The following is a 22223-nucleotide window of genomic DNA, read 5'->3' on the forward strand; positions in this document are numbered from 1 at the left end:
TTATTTATTTGGCATGCATGATATCTTGTAAAAGTGCAGATTTAGTAAAACTCGCGCTCTGTTCCCAATAGTTTCTAAGTTATTTTTGTCCTCGTGCCTGTCATCTGTCAAGCCTTCCCTCAGTCAGACAGTGCCTGTTTGTTTGTCTTCTCTTCTGTTCACTTCTCTGGGGATTCCACCCTGAGGCAAGGTGAAGAGCTGTCTGAGGGAGGGACTATCTTTCAAGTAGCAGTGGGAGCGTTTTAATATCTCACTGGCTTTTCGGCAATGAGTGCATTTAGAAAGCCTAACTCACACACTGGGCAGGGAGATAAATCAGCTATATTTCAATGGCTGTCATGTCTAGAATTGTCATGAGAACATTTGCAAGGTTCAGAAGGGAAGCATATAATGAAGACATTGAGGGGGTTGTTAAATGTTCTTGTCATAGAAGAATTTTTATTTTGGTAAAACATCAGTGAATGTAATTGGGGTTGTTGAATGGAGAGGTAAAATTTGATCTTTTCAGGACATGTATGCATCCTTTGGGCCTCAGTACCAAAACACCTTTACTCCTAATAAGAAACCATTTTCTAGGAAGGAACATTCTTCTCAAAATGTTTGACAACAAAAGCAGTTCAAAGAAAAAAAACAGTCCAAACACAGGTTAACTTCTTCAAGAAATGGAAGATGCAACCAAACATCTCCTACCCTCTCCTTGCCCGCCCCACTCCCCTGCCCAGGATCACTATGAGACATATTTCAAAGCCGTCTTCCTGTGTAGCAACAGACTGGTACAGACTATTAGGTACTCTAAACAGTTCAGTATGGTTATTTGACAGTATTCCTTCAAATACCACAGATGGAGCCTGTCCCACAAATGGCCTCATAATATTTTATCTTATATGCTATAAAAAAATCCTTACTAGAATGCAGCACAGCACAGTTTTCTGGTTTCATCTTTTCCACTTGCACTACCCAGTTCTCCCAAAGTATTTACCAAATGCTTCGCACCAGTGTTTGCTGAGAAAACAAAGTATGTGTATCTACTCTATCTGAACAACTGATTGATAGTAGAGACTGTTGGTTCACCACATACAACAGACATTTTTGCATTTCCAGTCCTTGGGAATGACAGCAAATTACAAAGAGACTTTTCTAAACCCCTCAACCTGGGTAACTTTTCTAGGGGTAGTCATAGACTTGCTTTTGATTAGTTTGCCCTACAAATGAAAACAAATGAAGATATTGGCAGAGTTTGTAACACAGCAGAATATTACCATTAGACAGTTCCTAAGAGATTCAGGAACAATGATTTCCTGAATTCTCCTGATTCTTCATGTCATAGTCCATATGAAAAGAAACACAGCTGCATCACAAAAATTGTATGGAATCAGTTCAAGTGACACTCTAGAAGTATTGGCTCCAATTCCTCACTTTCTAAATAATTTATGTGGTAGACAGAAGTAACAAACTTACCCATTGAAATGTCACTTTTTAAATTCCATAGTTTCTGTTTTGAATACAAGACTCATTAGATTATGCATGGGAAGCCCATCTGAACAAATTGTCAATATAAGGCAGCTGTCTTAAGTCAGAAGGGTCTCTTCACATCAGGTTAAATGAATTAAAAGCAGTGCCTGGTGCTATGTTACTAATCTGCAGTGGTGCAGCAGTAGCGTTGTTGCCTCACAGCAAGAGGTTCTCCCGTTCGATTCTCAGCTAGTGTGCGGGGGAGTGCCTTCTGTGTGGAGTCTGCATGTCCTCTCCGCGGGTCGAGTGGCGCTCCGAAAGACATGCGTGAATGGGCGTACCTTCATTGAAGGTTGGGCATCGAGCTGGCAACTTGGCACCGTGAAAATCTACTGCCAATCATTAGTGGACCGGAGTGCCGCTGTGGCGACCCCTAACCGGTAACAGCCGAAAGACAACAACAACAACCTGGTGCTATCTTAGCATTTCAGGGCAGTTTGTAGACAGGACCTGTGCAGATCAGACTAGACAGTTCTACAAAGATGGGGTAGGTGCACAAACAAAGAGGAGCCAGGTCTTTCCAGCTGTGCAGAGACGGCCAATATGTGTGAGTCCATATTTTTCAATGCATGTGCCAGTTTTGCAGAATCAGTTGTTGGATGCCAGCAGCAGGAAGATAACATCAGCTTTCACAAGGAGAAACTGGAGCCGTGCTTCTTTTAAGAGACAGCATGAATGTAAGGACCTCAATAGATAAGTCTGTATGCCAAACATTACAGCAATCATTTGGAACATTTTATCTCATCATTCTTCACAGCAGTGTGAAAGATGGTTAGTTCTCCTTCAAATGGGCTGATACCTTAATGTTTGCCTTTCATTTGATCTAGAAGTAACTACTCAAGGCAAAACAAGGCAGATCACGGAGAGTTTCATCAAGACAAGTTGAACATTCTGTACCGAGTTTCACAACTTGCCCAACATTGCCATTACTTCAACCACATATATTTGCAGACACAGCAGAAGTGCAAGACTTTACATCACAACCTAACAACTCTGAATCTATCAGCATAGAAAACAGAATTTTTATTCATACTAGTTCATATCCTTTCCAGATCATGCATGTTTTAAAGGAGGCAAGGAGACTTAATACAGAGAAACTTCCATTCCAGAATTACTGTAGACTGTTTACTTTTTTTATTTGATTCCATGTTTGGCATTTTTATGCAGCAATGTCCTGCAGTTTCAGTACATTCAGACAGGCCTTTCTTATAGGAGTTTTACACAGAGACCATAAAAGAAGTAGATATGTCCTTCCATATCACTGTTACAGTATTCCTTACACTAGGGAATCCTGCCAAGAGTGCCCGACATCCACACGTACCTACCTCAGAACTTTGCCGCCAGTCCAAACACCATCTTCGATCTTCAGTCTGAACGCTCCTTCATCTGCTGGTTACCAAGCTGTGTCAATTAAGTGTTCCATTGGGGGGTTTCATCTTATTTTGCCTTTTACTTTTGTAAGGTTACATGTCATCCATAAAGGAAAAATGCCAGTGTGGGAGACAGATTCCCCATAAGGACCATGATGAGCAGTGTTTGTTTTGTTTAGGTGCTTCTCATGACCATGATAATACGTTGAGTCAGGCATTTGTCCCTAAAACTGTTGGTAGTCGTCTCTCCTCCTTATCCATCTACCTGAAAAAACAACATCTTACGTTGTTGGCACAGGGTACAATAGCGGAATCGTCCTGACCCAAGGGTCAGCCTTCTGCTAAGAAGAAGACCAAAAAAGTTAGGTCAGATTCTACTGCTGTACCACTGCCCCCAGACTTTTCTCTCGAGGCTGGTGAAAGCCTGAAGGATTGCACATTTTTTTCCATCAGATTCCTCTGCCGTAACTGCTTCTGAGACTGGCATAGATCCAGCTTCTCGCACTTCTTCAGACAATCTGCAGACGTCCATATCAGATGCTCAGGGGGAACCATGGCTGATAATATCTGAGGGACTGAGGGGTGTTCCGCATGATTCTTGTTAGGGAGGAGATTCCCAGTATATTGACTGAGTGTTGGCAGAGGTCTGAAACTCCTAAGATCTTTAGGGCTGACGTCCCTTTACAGAAGAAGCAGAAGACAAAACATATTCCCCTTGCTGCTAAGAATCCTTCTTGGGAATGGCAGGATTTTACACAGGGGTTATTTAATGCTGTCATGGCCTTGAAACCCCCTCAGGGAGTCTCTCTTCCTGCCCCTCCTTGGTTCTCTACTCCTCTTAAGAGGCCCAGGGAACAGGACTTATCCAATGAGGACTTAGACTCTGATAAAGAGTCTTTGGCCTATTCCTCCCAAATTCCCTCTCCATTGGATTATGGTTCTGAGGAGAACTCTATTAGTCCACTGTCTTCTTTTGAGGAGATTTCCTTTGAAGATACTCTCTCTAGTATGATGGATTTTTTTAAGTGGGACTGCAAACATGTTTTTGATATTCAGAAGAGGTATTATGAACTCCTTCAAATGGAGTCTTCTAAGCCCTTTGCTGTTTTTTCTGTTCTTGCTGCTTTGTTGGACACATTTTCAACAGCTTCTCAGGCTCCTGATTCCCTGTACCCTGCTCCAGAAAAACCTGATACAGTTTATAAGGTACCTGATTATTGTAAATCTTTTTACAAGTGTCCCTCTGCTGACCCCTCTGTTATTTCTGTTTCTTCTGATAAGCCTTCCAAGCATTTGCCTTCTACTAGACTGCTTCCCTTTGACAAGGACAGTAGGGCCATGGAAAGTTTGGGCATAAAGGTGTACACTACTGCTACCTTGACCTTTTGGGTGGTGAATTATCAGACCCATATGACCAGGTATGTTTTTGCCCTTGTCTATGAGGCCTTTCAAGTTATTTCAGGCCTTCCAGATTCTGAGGGAAAGGCTTCAGCCCTCTCTTTGTTGGGATCCCCTTTTCAAGTGGCTTACCATAACATTAAATGTAGTTATGACACAGCTGATTCCTCTTCTAGAGCTGCTGCCTTTGGTTCTGTGTTAAGGGGTTATTCCTGGCTCCACCTTTAGCCTTTGTCTGATGATATTAAGGCCAAATTGATAGATGCTTCTCTTGACAATAAAAATCTCTTTGGTTCTACAGCTGCTAGGCTTTTCAGATCTCTTCAGGAGAAGGGAAAGGCTGTGCAGAAATTGAAACATATTTTTTCCCCTTTACCCCAATTACAGAGGAATTATCTTACCAAGTCTGCCTTTGTACATAGACAGTCTCACCCTACTCCCAAAGGTAAAAGGGTTCTAGAAGGGTTCCTCCTGCTAAGTCTATTAGACTGCCATAGCTCAGAAGTCTCCTTTGCCAGACAAGCCAGGTTCTGTCTATCTTCTTCCCTCCCTCCTAAGCCAAGCTCCACTATATCTTTGTCTTTCCCTGTCCCTTCACAATTGGTTAAGGATCACTCAGGACTCTTGGGTTCTAGCCATCATTTGTCAGCAGTATAACATGGTATGGAAATCCCTTCCTCCTTTTTCTGGCATTCCTCAACCTCCTCAGGAATAGCTGCCCTTTTTTCCGGATGTGCTTCAGAGCCTTTTTTCTCAAGGCACCATCCAAGGAGTTTCTGCTCCTCAAAAGAGGAAAGAGTTTTATTCCAGAATGTTTCTGGTTCCCAGGAAAGAAGGCACCATTCTGGATCTTTCCCAGCTCAACACCTTTTTAAAGGATCCTTCCTTCCTTTTGAATGCTTTCCCTTCAAACCTTGTTTCCTCTTCTACTACCTCAGGCTCTCCTAGTCTCTCTGGATCTCAAGGATGCCTACCTCCATATTCCTATTCGTCCCCATTTTAGGAAATTTTTACATTTCTCTGTTTCTTCCTTGCATTTTCAGTTCTCTCCCTTGCCCTTTGGCCTCTCTACTGCCCCAAGGGTATTCACCAACTGCCTCACTCCTGTGATTGCTTTTTGCAGGATGAGGGGAATACACATCTTTCCTTATCTAGATGACCTGCTCATTCAGGCTTCCTCTCCAGAGACCTTGCTTCAGCACTTTCACTGTGCTATTTGCCTCTTGCAGAGCCTAGGGTTTACAGTGAATTTGTGACTCCTTCTCAGGATTATGTTCTTCTCAGATGCAGGCTCCAGACCATTGCTATGCTGGCATCGCTGACGCTTCCCATGGCTTTAACTCTGATTGCATTTTTTTTTTAATCCCTTCTTCCTCTGATCTCAGTTACAGCAAGGGAGTTTCTAAGGACTCTGGAGTACATGGCTTTTACCATTCTTATGCTTCCTCTAGCCAGGCTTCATATGAGAAAGCTTTGGTGGTTCCGAAAGTCAGTTTAGCTTCAACATTCAATTCTTTTGGACTTTCCAATTCCTCTTCTTCCATGCCTCAAGCTACAGCCTCAGTGGTGGATTCATCAACTGTCTCTCAACCCAGGACTTCATTTTCAGCCTCTAGCCCCTCTCATGAACTATTTTCAGATGCCTCAAATGTGGAGTGGGGAGCTTCTTTCGGCCCACTGAAGGTTAATTTTCTTTGGTCCCTTCATCAGAGGAAGGACCATATCAGCATCAAAGAGATGAGGTCTCTTCTTCTGTATCTTCAGACCTTCCATTCTCTATTGCTTCCAGGGCCACTCAAAGTCTTTACAGACAATACCTCAGTAATGTGGTATATCAACAAACAAGGTGGGGGACACTGTTTTACCTCTTGTGCAGACTAGCTGTTCAGGTTTGGGATCTGACTGTCCAGTATCAGTTGACTCTTTAGGCTGTTTATATTCCTTCAGAACATCATGACAGAATGTCTGAGCAGGTCCATAATACAGACTTAAGATTGGATGCTTCTCAGAGATGTGTTTGAGGACATTGTCCACTAATGGGGTACTCCTCATGTAGATCTTTTTGCCTCCTCTCGGAACAGACAACTTCCTCTTTTTTGCACCAGAGTTTCATGTCCTCTGGCTTGGAAGATGGACGCCCTGTCTTTTTTTTGGAAGGGGATTTTTCTTCATGCTTTCCCTCCCCTTCCTCTTATACCTAGGGTTCTGTTCAAGATACAACAAGATTCTCTCAAAATCTTGTTGGTGCCAAACAGCATTGGTTCCTTCTTCTTCTGCACTTAACCAAGGGCAGTCACAACAAGTTACCTCAGAGGGTGGACCTACTCACACAAAACAAGGAGTCTCTTATTCCACCCCACTTGTCCACTCTTCAACTGACACTGTGGGTGATAGAATTTTGAGCCCTTCCCTTTTAGGCAGTTTTTTTTCTGAGGACATGCTTTGGGTTCTGCAGGAGGCCAGGAAACGCACTACCAGGAAATCTTATTTTTTTCAAATGGAAGAGATTGTCTGTTTGGAGTCTTGCTCATAAACCTGGGTCCACTTTCTGGGGAAGTTCCTTTAGTTTTCTCATGTTTGTGTGAATTGCTCCATGCTGGGTTGGCATACTCTTCAGTTAAAGCCCTCCTTTCAGCTATTTCTGCTTGTCTGCTTTTGACTCTTCCTCTGGCTTCTAGATTTGAGGTCAAACAATTCCTTAAAGACATCCTTCTTATTAGGCCTCCCAGGAAGCCTATTCCTCCTTCCTGGGAGCTTAATTATTTTTTTTCTGTTGTTGAAAAATTGACTTGGTCTCCTTTTGAGCCTACAGCTTCAGCTTCCTTAAGCATTGTACTTTAAAGACTGTTCTTCTTTTGGCCCTTACTTCAGCTAGAAGGATATCTGAGCTTCTGGTCCTTATGGCTGTATCACCTTTTTTTAGTTTTTCATATGGACAGGGTGTCTGCTCTTGCTTTTCCTTCTTTTATGCCCAAGGTAGTTAATGAGTTGCCTCTTAATCAGTCTATTCATTTGCCCACTTTTTTCACTTCTCTGCAGTCTGCTAGTGAGAAGGTTCTTTACACCTCAGATTTGCATAGACAAGTCAGATATAATTTAGATAAAATTAAAGCCATTTGTAAGTCTGAGCAATTGTTTCTTTTCATCCTAGTTCTTTAGGTTTGGCTATTTCTAAGCTAACTATTTCTTTCTGTATTTCTAAGGCCATTTCTTTTGTTACTCTTTTCATGTGAAAAGCCTTTCTTCTTCTGTTAAGGCTCATTTTACCAGAGCTGTGGCTTCTTCTTTTTCAAAGGATTGGATAACAGCTTCATCCTTGAGGCAGCTACTTCAACTTCTTTGCACATTTTACCAAACATTATAAGTTGGATATGGTTTCCAGGGCTAGAGCCGGATTTGCCAGGACTATCCTGCATGGCTTTATTGAGGGCTCTGCTGGACCTTCCTCCTCCCAAGTTTCCTCTTGAGATTTTGTACTCTTCCTAGTGTAAGGAATACTGCAACACTGATATGGAAGGACATAGTACAGTTGTGTAAAATCTTAACCATAATGTCCATCCCTTCGCTGTTGCAGTATTTGCTTCTCCCTCCTCCCCTTTTTCTTTTTTCCTACTGGATACACATGTTCCTTTTTACTCCTTGGACTGTTGTTCCTCCTGGGGCTTTTCAGTTCTGAGGAAGGTACGTCCGTATGTCACCTTTATGCCCTACGCCATAAGCAGGGAGCATACTTGTGATGTACGACATCCCTCTAACAACCTAAGGCTTTGGTGTGCTGGCCGGACATTGGGCTACCCTTGGCAGGGATCCCTAGTGTAAGGAATACTGCAACAGTGAAGGGTAGGCCATCTACTCTCGTGCTAAGATTTTACACAACTCACTTTCTCTAACTTGGGACTTGAACTTCCTTTTGACCTTGCTGAATCTGTAGAGCTAAAGCATCTTTCTTGGAGGATACTTTTTGTGGTAGCTGTTACATTTGGCAGTTGGCCTTGGAATTACATTCTGCCATGTGTAAACATCTTTCTTTTTTAAATTATAATGAGAGTGCCATCAAAGACTAACCCTTTTTCATATCTAGAGTAGTATCCTTAGTAGCCCTTGCTCAGTGTGTTATGTATACTACCAAAATGATGCAGAACATGAGACACATTTGAAAAGAACCGAACATGTGAATTTGATAAAGAAAGGTTTTTAGGATGATTATTCAGTGGAATACGTGGGACAAAGGAAATGAGGAGTACTTATATTAATTGTAAGAGGAGCTCCACTAGTGATGGAAGAAAATAAAAAAGAATAATGGTAAATTTGAAGTACTAAGGGGCTACTGGCAAGGGAGGAGGGTTACACTGGTATGTATGTATATTCCACCTAAAACTGCTATAATGGAGCTTAAGAAAATATTGGGAGAAATGATCAGTTTTCAGCAGGGAATATTACCTATAGATGGGGACTGGCGTTTGATTTGCAGTAGTTAAGATTTGTCTGGAGGGCACAGAATGGAAAATGTAACAAAGGAGGGTAGATGTTTGAAGAAATTTATGAAAATATTTGGTATGGAAGATGTGAATTCAGTAGTAGGACTTCAGAGTGAATTTACACATTATTCCCCAAGAAATTGGGCTAGGCAAGACGGAACTTACATTTCACAGGAACTTGTGCATTTAATTGAAACTATTTCAGATCATGCGCCTATAATAACTAAAGTAAAAACACAGGGTAATGAAATAAAAATGAGACACTTGGTGCTTTCCCACCTATCTGTTGAAAAGAGAGGAATTTAAGGAATGGTTAGTGGAAATTATTCAGGAGTTATTAGAGAAGATAAGACATTTCTTCTGAAAATATAGCTAAGAAGTTGGATAAAATTAAAGTGGAGTTTAAAAACAGGGTAGAAATAAAAGTGAGGGAGAGATGGCTAAGAAATAAGAATTATTTAGAGGGACTGACATGTTAAAGTATTGCAAAATAGGGGGAATCTCACAGAACAAGAAGAGGGGTAATTGCAGGATGCTAAACAGAAAATAAGGGATTGCCTCAATAATATGCATGAGTTTAGAAAGATGGCTGTTAAGCATCTCTTTTTGATAAGCATCTCTTTTTGATAACACTAGAGCACAAAAACTTTTAGCATAACGACTCAGGCAACAGAAAGTAGAAAGAGTTGTCACCAAGCTTAAGGAGCCTGTAACAAGGAAGATAATGAGATCCTGTAGAGGTAAAATAAATATTTTGGAAATTTTATGAAAGTCTGCATAAAGCAGAGAAATATGAAGATCAAGAAAAGGTATAAATGGAAATGTTTATGGAAGAATTAAATAAGCCAAGGTTAGAGGTTGATGAGGGTCAATTACTAATAGGATAGGAGGAGATGAGATAAAAATGGTGATACATAACCAATCAACAGGGAAGTCCCCAGGAATAGATGGTATTCCTGTGGAAGTTTGAAAGCTAGGAGGGAAAAAATGATAAAGATCTGGAAGGTTTTATTTAACAGCATTTAAGAGGAGGAGAAACAACAACATCCTGGAAGAAAGTGGTGGTGGCTGTAATATCTAAAAAGGGTAAAGACCCATCAGATTCCACTTCATACAGGCCCATTTCAATCCTAAACCATGATTATAAAGTGGTTATGTCTATAATAGCTAAATGAATGGTAAAGGTGATGCCAAAATTGATAAACATGGATCAATGTGGTTTTGTGGAGGGGAGTCAAACATCTGACAATGTTAACAGAACACTGATGATCCAGAGGGAAGCTGAATGTAAGAAAATACCACTGTTGTTGGTGGATCTTGATGCAGAGAAAGCATTTGACAGAGTAAGCTGGGAGTTTATGTGCAGGGCATAGGAAGCATTTGCATTCCCTGATAAAATTATAAGGTTGATTAGGAGGATAAATGAGGGATCGGAAGTGAACATTAAAGTAGGTGGGTTCCTCTCTGATAATTTCTACTTGAGCAGAGGAACCAGGCAGGGGTGTCGTCTTTCCCTTTTGTTATTTGCACTGTATTTAGAACCATTGGCAAAGAAAATAAGAGACTTAGAAATTCAAGAATATAATTGGTATGGTAGCCAAGAAAAGCTGGCTGTATTTGTAGATATTATTTTATACCTGATAAAACCAGAAAAGGACAGTACAGTGCCTGGCATTTATACTCCTCCAGTTCATGCTTAGTTACAACTGTTTGAGCAGACGTGTGAACTGGATATTCATTATGGTTTGGCACATGAATCAGCCTACATATACGAAGTCCGAGATGCCATTTCTCTGAATATTCTCTTTTCTCTGACATATGACAATCTCCGAGTTGGTGTATTCAAGTTTGGTGTGCATGGGGGTTGGGGGGGGCCTTGCACCCCTGCAAAAAGAAGTCTTAAGGAGAAGAGTGAGTTTTGAGATTTGCTGTTCTTTTCTTGAGTTACGGTCTTTTTTTTCAGGTTTTCAGCAGTCACCATTTTGAGTGTCAACATTTTTATAGGGATCCAGCCTTACTATGTCTAGGCAGTTCATATCCTCTGTCCCAAATAAAAAAATAATATCCTTAGTTACAGCCATTTGCTCACCCAATATTGTTAAAATCTGCCATCTCATTATACCCCCAAAACACATTACCAGTTACCTGTTTCTTCCACATCACATCTCCAACATTTGCTATTTACCTCAGGAAAAATTATTTGATGTATGCTTGGCATTTAGAAATGCCTATGTAAACACTTCCAAGCAAAGATCCTAAACCTTTTAAACTTTATTGCATACTTGGGTATGTTCTCCCACTGTTTTCTTGTAAATTGCTTTTCCAATCTCTCTTCCCAACCTTTTTTATTCTCTTCTTATTGATTCTTGTAGCTATCATGCAGTATTTTATATGCCCTACTAATTATCCATTTTTTCTGTTTTAGATTTGACTAAAACCCTCATCAGAGAAGGTCTTTCCCTTAAGATTCCCCTCTCCCTTTCTGTATGCATGTTCTCTAATATCAGTCCCTGGTAGGGAAGGCAGTGTTTAGCCTGCAGTCCAAACATCTCCTAGGACTTATCCCAATCTGTCACCTTTCTATCTGTAGTTGCTTGCTCCTGATGCATTGGTTCCTTTCTCAATTTTCTCTCATAAATTCCAGTTGCTGTTGACTATTTTCTGTACTTACATCATGGTAAGTTTGCAGAAACTAGTGTAGACGCTTGCCCACTTGCTCATGCTATTCACAAAGCAGTTATGATGTTATACTGACTGCTTTTGTAAGGCCATTATAATGACTTTATAGTCAATTGTATTGGGTGGCAGCAGTTCTGCAGAAAGTAAGTAGTAAATAAAGCAAAGAGAAGCAGTCATATTTATGGTAAATCAGAGAAAAGGATTAGATGCCCCAGAAAGGTATGCCGAATTGTGGATCTTTTTTATCTCATCTGATATTGTGTAGGGGTTATTGTCTCATGGTAAGTGTAAAGACCTAGACTGCATAACAGTGTTTCCTAGACTGTTAAATATTTCTTTGACCTCTCCTTACGTATGTTTTTCTCAGAAGTAATGTTCTGTTTTGTATTACCATTGTATTTCTTCTTTAGGGTGCCCGACATCCATTTGCCCATGCTGTGGGGAGGAATATAGCAAATCCTACTGCCATGTTATTGTCAGCCTCAAATATGCTTCGACATCTCAAGTAAGAACCCTTTTTTAATTCAACTCTCTACCTTAATTTCCTGCAGAGATGTAGTAATTGGATGTTTGTAATAGAGCACAGTGTTATACCGATTAGTCATGTGTATTTCAGTAGGGCATGTTTTATCACGCGTACTCGTAACCTTCACGCTAACGTGAATTCCAGATCATTTGCAAATGACATTAGAGTAGAGCTGTAATGCTGGGAACTTCATTAACTTGTTGGGTGTCTGAGACTCTGAAAGCAGAATTATTTTTTTTAATGCCAACATCGTCAACATCTTTTATTAGTTTAAACATTTATTAGTGTTAATTCAGCAACAGATATCCATTATTTACACAACAGAGTAAATGTGTCATTACATTTGACACAGATGCTCCTGTAACTGTGTGTAATAAAACAGCTTTCTTCTTAATTTTACTGTGTTTCTTTCTGTTATAATAGTCTGCTTCCATGTTTGCAGGACACGCAGTCCATCTTACATAATTTCTACTACTGCAAAGGAAATGGTACCTTTCAAAACTACACTTTCATTCTTTTTCTGTTCTTTCTTTTTTGTTGTGGGGGGTGACTGTACAGTTCAGCCTTTAAATCTTTATCCACCTCTCTCTCCCATTTCACTATCATAAATCTTTAATATGCCCTGCAAACTCAGATGCACTTTATACCATAAATCTTTCCCAATTTAACCTCATCGCTTCTTATATTTACTACTTTTCATTGTCTCTACATGAGGATGCATTGTTTTGAATCTCTTTCCATATTATTCTTATTTATGTATTATTTTGTACTGTTTAATGGGATACAACCTAATCATTGTTTGACCAGCTGCAGGCTTAGCCTGGGTTCCATGTAAAATTGTAACAATTTTAAACATTAATACGAACATAGGTGTGTGTCTGTGTGTGTCTGTGTGTGTCTGTGTGTGTGTGTGTGTGTGTGTGTGTGTGTGTGTGTGTGTGTGTGTGTGTGTGTGTGTGTGTGTGTGTGTGTGTGTTCTGTGAAGGTTGGGTGCTGGGCTGACAACTCAACACCTTAAATACCCCACTGCCAATCAGTCTGTGGACCGGTGAGCTGCTGTGGCGACCCGTAATGGGAGAAGCTGAAAGACATTACTTTGTTTGAATAAGAAACATGCTTGTTGCAAAGAGGTTGCGGCCAGATACTTTGAGCTGTGACAGTGTCATGCTGAAGCTCCATCCTATACCTTTTCCAATTATTCTTCTTTAAGTGTATCCTATTCCCACTTAATATTATTGCATCCATCGCTGTATCATAAAAGTCATTACTCCATCAATCATAGTCTTCTTTCTGTTCCTTTTCTTTCAATGTTCTAACCAGAGTTTGTTGCTAATTAGTCTACTATAGGCCGGATTCATGAATGCCTACACTGTGTACACTGTTCTGAGTGAATAGACAAGACGAGCATAACTCCCACCTTCTTCCTCCTAATTTTAGTTTTCCTACTGATTTTCTTGCAGCCTTAAATATTGAGGAGGATTCATAAAGGTTTCCACAAAATGTAGACTATGTGTACACTTAGTATAATCTTTCAAAGTGAATAGACAGCACAAAAATGTGGTAGAGATGTTCTTGAGTACAGATCGTGTACACTTAGTGAAGGTGTTCATGAATCCAGACCCATATTTTCCTTATATACTCCAAACCTTCATTTATTTTCCTTTTCAATCTTAACTACATTTTCACCATTCAGTAATATATCCCTGCTTCGACCAAGTGGCCCATCTGCCTCCCATTAGATAACTCGACAAGGGATAAGGAACGTATCTTTCTTTTTATTAACACACTAATTTAATAGGTTCATAGTAATGAACTTCTCTAATCACTTTTTTTCTGTTATCTTAAAGGTTATTTTAACCTTTCAGAGGTCATCTATTCCACGAAACTACCACATTGACAATACGCCCCTAAGTGTTGACCCAGTTCGGGATTTAGGAAACTATGTGGACAGTGACATAATTTTTGATCAACACATGTCTGTTGTACTAAGAAAGCCCTTCTATATTGCACAGCTTATAAAGAAAGGGATTGAGTCTGGATCTTGGGGTGTCATTGTTCTCCTTCAATCAGCCGTGATTAGGCCAATCATTGAATGTAATACCCCTTTGGCATGTATCTCTCCAGACACATGCAACAACTGGAACACCCAGAGGGATATCTTACTGAAAAGATACAAGCCCTAAACAGTATGCCGTACATGGACTTATTCAAAGCTGTCTCACTATACTCAGAAGCTTACAGACTACTAAGAGATGACTTGTGATGGTCATGCAAGGCATCCTCTGACCCATTACTGATAGATTTACTGGATATCAGCAAGTCAAATGGCATCAGAAATACTTGGTCTAAGGATATAAACCTCTTCTGCAACATCAGCAAAATAGTTTGGAGGGTAAGTGCATCTCATAGAGGATACCACTGCTGTGGAACAGACGCCCTGTCTACATAAAACAAAGTTTATCCCTGTCCTTGTTCAAGCACAACTTAAACCTGTGGATAGGAAACAAAAAATTTACCCCAGTACTGCCCCCTGTACTACCAGTGGACAGAGGCAGCTCTTAAATGCTTTATCTCATGTATGGGTCCCCTCAAGTTATCAATAGTATGATCCCATCATTTTCATTAGGAGTGATAATTAATCAACCATGGGATGAGGAAGGCTAATTGTAATCAAATGGAGTAGGTTATTTCGAGCACAAAGTGGGAAATTGGCTAAGCTTAAAATGGCCTTCAAGGGCAGCTAGCGTAGTACTTGCCTATTAGCCTATGAATGTATTTAACACACTTGCCATTCTTAATTCATGTAGTTGTTGTCCATGTCTGCACTTGTTCCATCTTTTTTCTACCCAGTCATTCTCTTCTAATTATGTTTTTTTTACCAGCCATTATTATACTTCAGCTATATGTCACCTCAACCACCCGTCAAAATAAAAATGGTGAGGAAACTCTAAAACAAACACTTCTTCGGTGCACCAGTCTTTTCTTTTATCTTAGTTTAACTTATTGCCATCAGTGTATAAAGCCGGATTAGCACAACTGGCCTTCTGTTTGAATAACTGAAGTCCATTTTCTCTTCAGCTACTGTTATGCTTGCATTTGATGCAGTTGCTGTAGCCATCAAGATTGTGCAGCCTGTAGGACAATAAAATATGTACCCTCCTAATAAGAAAAGCCTTCATTTCTCATTCTTCTTCTTTAGTAAATTTACTTCCTGTGTTTGTACCTTAATACTGAATTACTGCTTCTTGTCCCTTTCATCCTTTACTGACTTTGTCCAGATTTTATCTTACATGAGCCATCCGCTTCTACATTCAGTTTATTTTACCTACATATGTTGGCGGTGACAAAAACAAACTTGACACTCCTATAAATAATATAGCCACCTCTACTAATTAATTATTTATTTATTCATTTCATTTTATTCATTTAGTGTAATTGTTATATCAGACAGTAAGATCCCTCTTCTGGTAGTTTGTTGTTTTGCATGTCGTGATACTTGATGAGTATTTCAGCTTCATCTTAGACTATCATCAGCCTTTGTTTCAGTATCAGCAGTCATGTTTAACACTGTTTTATGTTTTATCCTTTAAAATTCACAGTTGGATATGCATTATTATTCTTCTTGATGCTCACATTCTCAGGCATCTCAAAAAATCTGCCCAAGCAACAGAGACCTCCCAAGCTGAAATGCAGACAACCACCACCCCTCAACACTACCCAAATTACACATAGCCCACAAAATCAGTGTGCCACTCAACCTCAGCCCATAAGGCAAAACAACATACTAGTCATAGGTGACTCCATAGTCAGGCACACTGATGTCCCTCTCACCAAGCTAAACAAGGAGAAAGTTACTGTCAGCTCTCTCTCGGGTGCCAGGATCTGCCATATAATGTATGCACTCAGGTGACTCCACAACAAGTACAAATACAACTCTGTCATTGTCCATGTTGGTGTGAATGACCTGAGAAGTACCTCCCTGAACTACATGAAAAGAGACATGGAGGAGCTCTCGGATCTTGTAGTCCAGGCAGGTATGACCCTAGCCCTGAGTAGCATCCTGCCATCACCCAGAATGATACCACAGTACAAGGGCAAAATGATTGACTTCAACAATTGTCTAAGCTTCTGGTGTCATTCTAAGGGGAGCCAGTATCTGTCTGCCTGGGATGACATAGTCAACAGACCATGATGCCTTGCCAGAGATGGCCTGCACCTGTCACCCCCTGGGATTCTGCTCTTGCCACCCCTATAGTGCCTTTTTTAGGCAAGGTTCAAATGACAAATTCACCACCATAACGGGTACAAGCAAGTAAACTCTGAGGGTAATGCTACTCAGTGCTAAAAGTCTAAACCTCAAAATGCACTCACTCGCACTCCTTAAAATGGAGAACATCGACATCTGTCCAGTGACAGAGACCTGGGTCAAGGCTCCAGAGAACACCCCTGCATTACCAGGCTATAATTCATACCACACCTTTCGGCCACGTTACCTGGACCGAAACACTAAAGGTGGAGGCGTGTCCATATTCATTAAGGATATCCACACCTCCAGGCTAGTTGCTCAACATAATGCATCTGAAATTATCCAAGTGTAACTAACACTGGGCAAGACTGTAATCCAGGTTGTAGCTTGTTACAGATCCCCCACCACACCCCAGGATTCCCACTCTTCATTTCTTAAGATACTGGAAAATATTAAGGTACAACCCAATAATTATGGGCGATTTCAACTACCCCACCATCAACTGGGAAAACTACTTGTATACCAACTCATTCGCTCAATGTTTACTGGAATTCATAAATTCCAACGCCTTGGATCAGCTTGTCCACACCCCCACCAGGGGCAGCAATATCCTGGACCTGGTCATTACCAATATGGGTAACCGGTGTTCCACGCCAGAGGTCAACTCCTCGCTGGTCAGATCCAACCACAAGCTAATCACCCTAGACATCCATATCCCACCCCCACCCCCCCATTAAGAAAACCACCATCAAAAACTACTCCAAAGCCAACTTCATGCTTTTTAAGACAGAAGTGGCAAACTTCATGACACACATGCAGACAGAAAATAGAGGTACAACTGCTGAATCTTACACAAATGCACTGTATAAGCACATACACGAGTGCATGGATCGTGCCATCATCAACAGAACCAAGACACTATCCTCCAAAAAAAGGAAGCCATCTGGTGGTCCCCTGCCATAAAGAACTCTACAACAGAAGGAAGAAGCTGTTGCAAAAAAAGAGTAAAATCCCAAGATTAGAAGAACTCCCTGGTCAGCCTCAGCAAGAAGCTGAGATCCCTCATAAAATCCTCCAAAGCCAGTTATGAAAATAAAATCGCCACTGATTCCAAAATCAGTCACAAAGCATTCTACAGCTATGTCAAGCATCTCAATGGAAACACTCAGATCTGCTCTGAGCTACAGCACAATGGCACTAAATATAGAGAACCAACCGATATTGCCAACATCCTGACAGATAGGTTCAGTTCTAACTTTACCCCCCCCTCTCACCCTCCTAAGGGCCCATCTTAATACCGGAAGAATGCAAAGCCCCTGTAGTCATGGATGAACAAGTAAAGACTGCACTCTCCAAAGCCAAAAACACAGCATCCGTGGGACCAGACAACATCCCAGGCTGCGTACTGCACAAACTACAGAACGAACTGGCACCCCACCTAAGTACTATGTTCAATCATAGCCTCACCTCAGGCTATGTGCCTACTGAGTGGAGGACAGTGATGGTTATCCCACTCCACAAAGGGGGTGCCACCACGGACCCCAGAAACTACCGCCCCATTAGCCTGATGAGCCTGGTCTGCAAGGCCATGGAACATATCATCTTGGAGCTTATAAACAAAGATATAGGTAACCTCCAAACCCTGGACCCCACTCAGTTTGGGTTTGTAAAAGGTAGATCATGTCTACTAAACCTGATTGACTTCTTTGAAGCAGTCACTAGAGCCATAGATGAGGGCAAGGTAGTGCACACAGCCTATCTTGACCTCGTCAATGCTTTCAATACCATCCCCCACTCTGGAATTGTAGATAAACTCTCTAAGCTGTGCATAAATCTCTATGTCATAAGTTGGGTGGCCAACTGGCGAACGGACAGAACCCACACAGTAAAAGTAGTCAACCCAAAGTCCGACTTCAGGCCAGTGACGAGTGGAGTACCACATGTTTCTGTCCTCTCCTGTTCGGCATCTACTTCTCTGAAGTGCAGGCCAGCACAGAAGGTCTTTGGCTAACAAAGTTCACAGATGACTGCAAACTGGGAGCCATAATAGAATCACCTAATGATGTAGACATTCTACAAAAGGGCCAGACAGAGACAGAAGCTTGGTGTCAAAGTCATGGCCTCAAGCTCAATGCCAAGAAGTGCATTGCCATCCCCTTTGGGAAAAACTCGGCACCCATGAACCACCACATTGGTGGTAGCTCACTAAACACTGAAAGTGTGATAAGAGACCTCGGGACACAGGTGGACAGTAGTCTCTCCTTTGATAACCACACCGCCACAGTAGTCAGGAAATCCTTTTACATGGCACACCTCATTACAAAAGGGTTCTCCTCTAGAAAAAAGGAGGTCATTGCTCCTGGCTACTCATCCCTTATCAGACCCATTATGGAGTACAATGCCCCATTTGGCATGTATCTCACAAGACGCCTACAACAATTGGAAAGGCCACAGAAATACCTCACTAAGAGGATTATCAGCCTCAAACAGAGGCCATACACAGACCGTCTCAAAAAACTCCAGCTCTACTCCATCGCATATCGCCTACTCAGAGGCGATCTCTGCCTAACATACAAAGCTATGTCAAACCCAGAGCTGTTGGACATGCTACACTTAAAGAAATCCCTATCTCTCCGAACCATATGCTTCAGGGACCTAAACCTTGTCACCACAATAAATAGAACATACTGGAGAGATAGATTCCTGTCCCAGAGACTTCCCATATGCTGGAACAAACTGCCCATTCATGTCAAGCAAAGCTCCTCATTGGCCCTCTTTTAAGAAAAATCTTGACAACTGGATGGGAAATAGAAAAATCACCCCGGGGATCACTTCTGCAGCACTGCTTGACAGGGGCACAGGAAATTAATTTTCGTGGGTGGCAAAAGCCAGGGAACCTTTTTGGCTAGGCTTATGTAGGCCCCAGGGCCGATAGCCTAGTACCTACCTATGATAGAGAAAAGAATTTTGTTTTCAGCGTACCATTTACACGTGCTAACAATGACATGTAAATTGTTATTATTTGAATATATCAAGAAAATGTACGAAGTCAGGAATATTGTAAAGCAAATGACTTCTGTTACTCGTAGAACAAATCATGTTTTTCTAATTATGAGTTCAAATAACATTTTTCTTTTCTTTTACTTAAGATAATTTGTAATACCAAACAGCAGTGTGGAGTGCAGTACTAAAGCTGAGGAGACTCTCTGTGCATAACAGCCAAAAGCTGATTATGTATGTGTAAGGCCCACATAAAGCTGAAGATGGACAGCATTAATAAGTAGTCCAGTGCTATAGCAAGATGATGGTTATACAGAGCTGCCATATCATGAGCAATATACATGATGTCATGAATAAACCCTCCTACTATTCCTAAGATAGTTCCTGCAGTAGCATGCCATCATGTGACCACCAGCACTAGACTGCAGTACAGTGCCACACTTAGAGCAGCATGGGATAGTTCAGCACTGTGCAGGAAGAGCAGTGTAGATGTATATACCATAGTATCCATCATGTAAATGGGGCAGAAAAGGGGTAGATAAAAAAAGTACGAGAGGGGAGTGGAGTAGGCAGAGGAAGACTCACAAGGTTGAGCAGTAAAGAACACAATTTAAGGAAAGGAGAAATATTTTTGTTGGATAGGTCCCATTTTGATAATGAAAAGAGAAGGGTAGAAAGGAAAGGTAATGAAGGATAGCCTTGGATGGGGATAGAGAGAAAAGGACAGGTAACTAGTGCAGACAAACAAAGACTGACAGAGGTGGTGAACCTATAAAAAGTGGGGTGTACTATGGATGAACACAGAGTGTAGACAACAGATGATGGGGAGGACGGGCCAGGACAGTGAGCAAGGGATAGACAGTGATACGGAAAGGAGGGATGACACCAGAATGAGAAATGAGTGGGCTGTTGGTGATGCTTAGCTGCCAGACTGGACCAGAGGGCTATTGTATTTTTCTCCAAACTGTGGGCCAGTTGCTCCTTCAGTGACACCTACCATGTGTCACTCCAGAACACAGTCCGTGTTGTTCATGCAGGTATCCAGCTGCCAGCGGACCTCATCTGCCACCAGCATCTGCTTCCAAGTCACCACAGGTGATGCATTCTAACTGCCCTAAGAAGAAGAAGAATGTTATATCCCAAACAACTATGGGATGTCTTACTAATTATCCAACAAGTCCAGAAAGAACAGTCAGCAGAAGCAATAATACGTCCTTTATTAGACTACAGCTCACCAACAAACAGAACCAGAGTGTAACTCAGAAAAGAATTAAGCGCTTTCATCCACCATCATGTGGACTTCTTCAGAATCAATTAACCAATTATAAACACACTATTTAAATCCATTTTGGCGCCAATTCAAATTGATTTCAGCGCTTGATGTTAGACTTAAGCAGGATCCCAATACCGCCAGCAGCACCGACTGACGCTCTCAGATTCTGAAGAAGTCCACATGATGGTGGATGAAAGCGCTTAATTCTTTTCTGAGTTACACTCTGGTTCTGTTTGTTGGTGAGCTGTAGTCTAATAAAGGACGTATTATTGCTTCTGCTGACTGTTCTTTCTGGACTTGTTGGATATTGTGTTGCCTTGACATTCCTTGAATCATGATTTAGTATGTCTTACTAATTAAAATTCAGAAAACTATTTCTGATATAAAAGATATACCATGCTAACTAACAATTCTTTATATCCCATTCTCATATACATATAAAAATAACCTATTCATTTTGATAATGTGTTTCTCTTTCCTTAAGCTATGTATTTCTCAGAACAGGCTTTATTTAAACTCTCTAAGTATGACTAATTGTACAAATACAAATATGTCTCTCAGACATTTAAAAACATTAGCAAACTCATTTAATCACTGTTTTTTAATTGAAAATAAAAGAATCCCACATTGTTAAAAATGATTATAATTATTCCAGTAATTCACAACTTTACACGCTTAATTTATCTTTGAGAAGTTATTGTGAACTGTATACTAGTTATTAGAGTCTGTCTCCACTTATTCATTTTGCTTACTCTTTTATTTAAATCACTAAAAGATCACTGGTCTGTTTATTCACCACACATTTCACTTACTGATTATTAAACATAGTAGAAGTTTTTTATGTTATTAATCTTGACAGTTTATTTGTAGATGGTGTACATGTACATAGTTGATAAATTAAGTATTGTTAGTTGGATTGTAATAGTCATAGTTGGTTCAGGTTCTATTTTTTTTTTTTTTTACTTTTTGTACAATATTCTTTTATTCTTGGAAAACCTCAGTAAATGTATTTGTGGGAAAAAAAGGAGAAGTCTTCATGCTCCTTAGAGATGGCTTCCCTGATACCCAGCATGTCAACTTAAGCAGAAGAGCCTTAACCCCCCCCCCCCTCTGAGTGGCATACAGACAAGGCTATAGTCACACACCAGTAGTCACAGCTGCTGGCAGAGGCTGAGGTAAGTACAGCCACCCTATTTCCATCTGCCATATCTGGACCTGCATATGGAAGATAAAATATGAATAATATGATAATCACAGAGACCATATGATGAGCACTGCAGTTGTACACAGGAAGGCTTTACAGTATGTACACACTCTACCACCTGAAGAAATACTCTTGCCTTCCTGCCTTCTGTGGCAGCTAACCATATTCAACGACATAGCTCAGCAGCTGTATAAAGCTAAGTAAGTACCATTCACCATAGGTAGTCAGCATAATAATACACTAGGATATAACTGGCAAAAAATGTGTGCAGTACAGCTCTGGCTGCACCTCCTGAACAACTCCTTCCCACTGACAATGCAGGTCACAGTAGTACTGCTTCAGCTTATAGCAATTTCTACACTTTTTTTCCCCAGCTGGTGACAGTGGCATCAAGAATATATGCTGATGGTGCATTTATGTGGGTGAATGGGCTCGGCTACACAATGTGCGTTTTACTGCTATTGCTTCCTTCCTCACTGTATCCACCTTGGTATCGTCTGCGGTTTCCAGACTTAGCCCACATATATTACTTTACCT

At 40.9% G+C, this 22223-nt stretch overlaps 1 protein-coding gene across 2 annotated transcripts in view; it reads left to right on the forward strand.

Annotated features, from left to right (window-relative positions):
* Nucleotides 1-22223, forward strand: part of IDH3B (isocitrate dehydrogenase (NAD(+)) 3 non-catalytic subunit beta) — a 687127-nt gene that overhangs the window by 460828 nt on the left and 204076 nt on the right. For both annotated transcript variants that reach the window (XM_044063995.1, XM_044063993.1), the window contains exon 10: nt 11848-11942. In XM_044063995.1, coding sequence (XP_043919930.1) covers nt 11848-11942 — 95 coding nt within the window. The remainder of the gene's footprint in view (nt 1-11847; nt 11943-22223) is intronic.

The sequence above is a fragment of the Protopterus annectens genome, chromosome 2.part2 (genome assembly GCF_019279795.1).
Source record: "Protopterus annectens isolate FY-2018-M chromosome 2.part2, PAN1.0, whole genome shotgun sequence".
Lineage (NCBI taxonomy): Eukaryota > Metazoa > Chordata > Ceratodontiformes > Protopteridae > Protopterus > Protopterus annectens.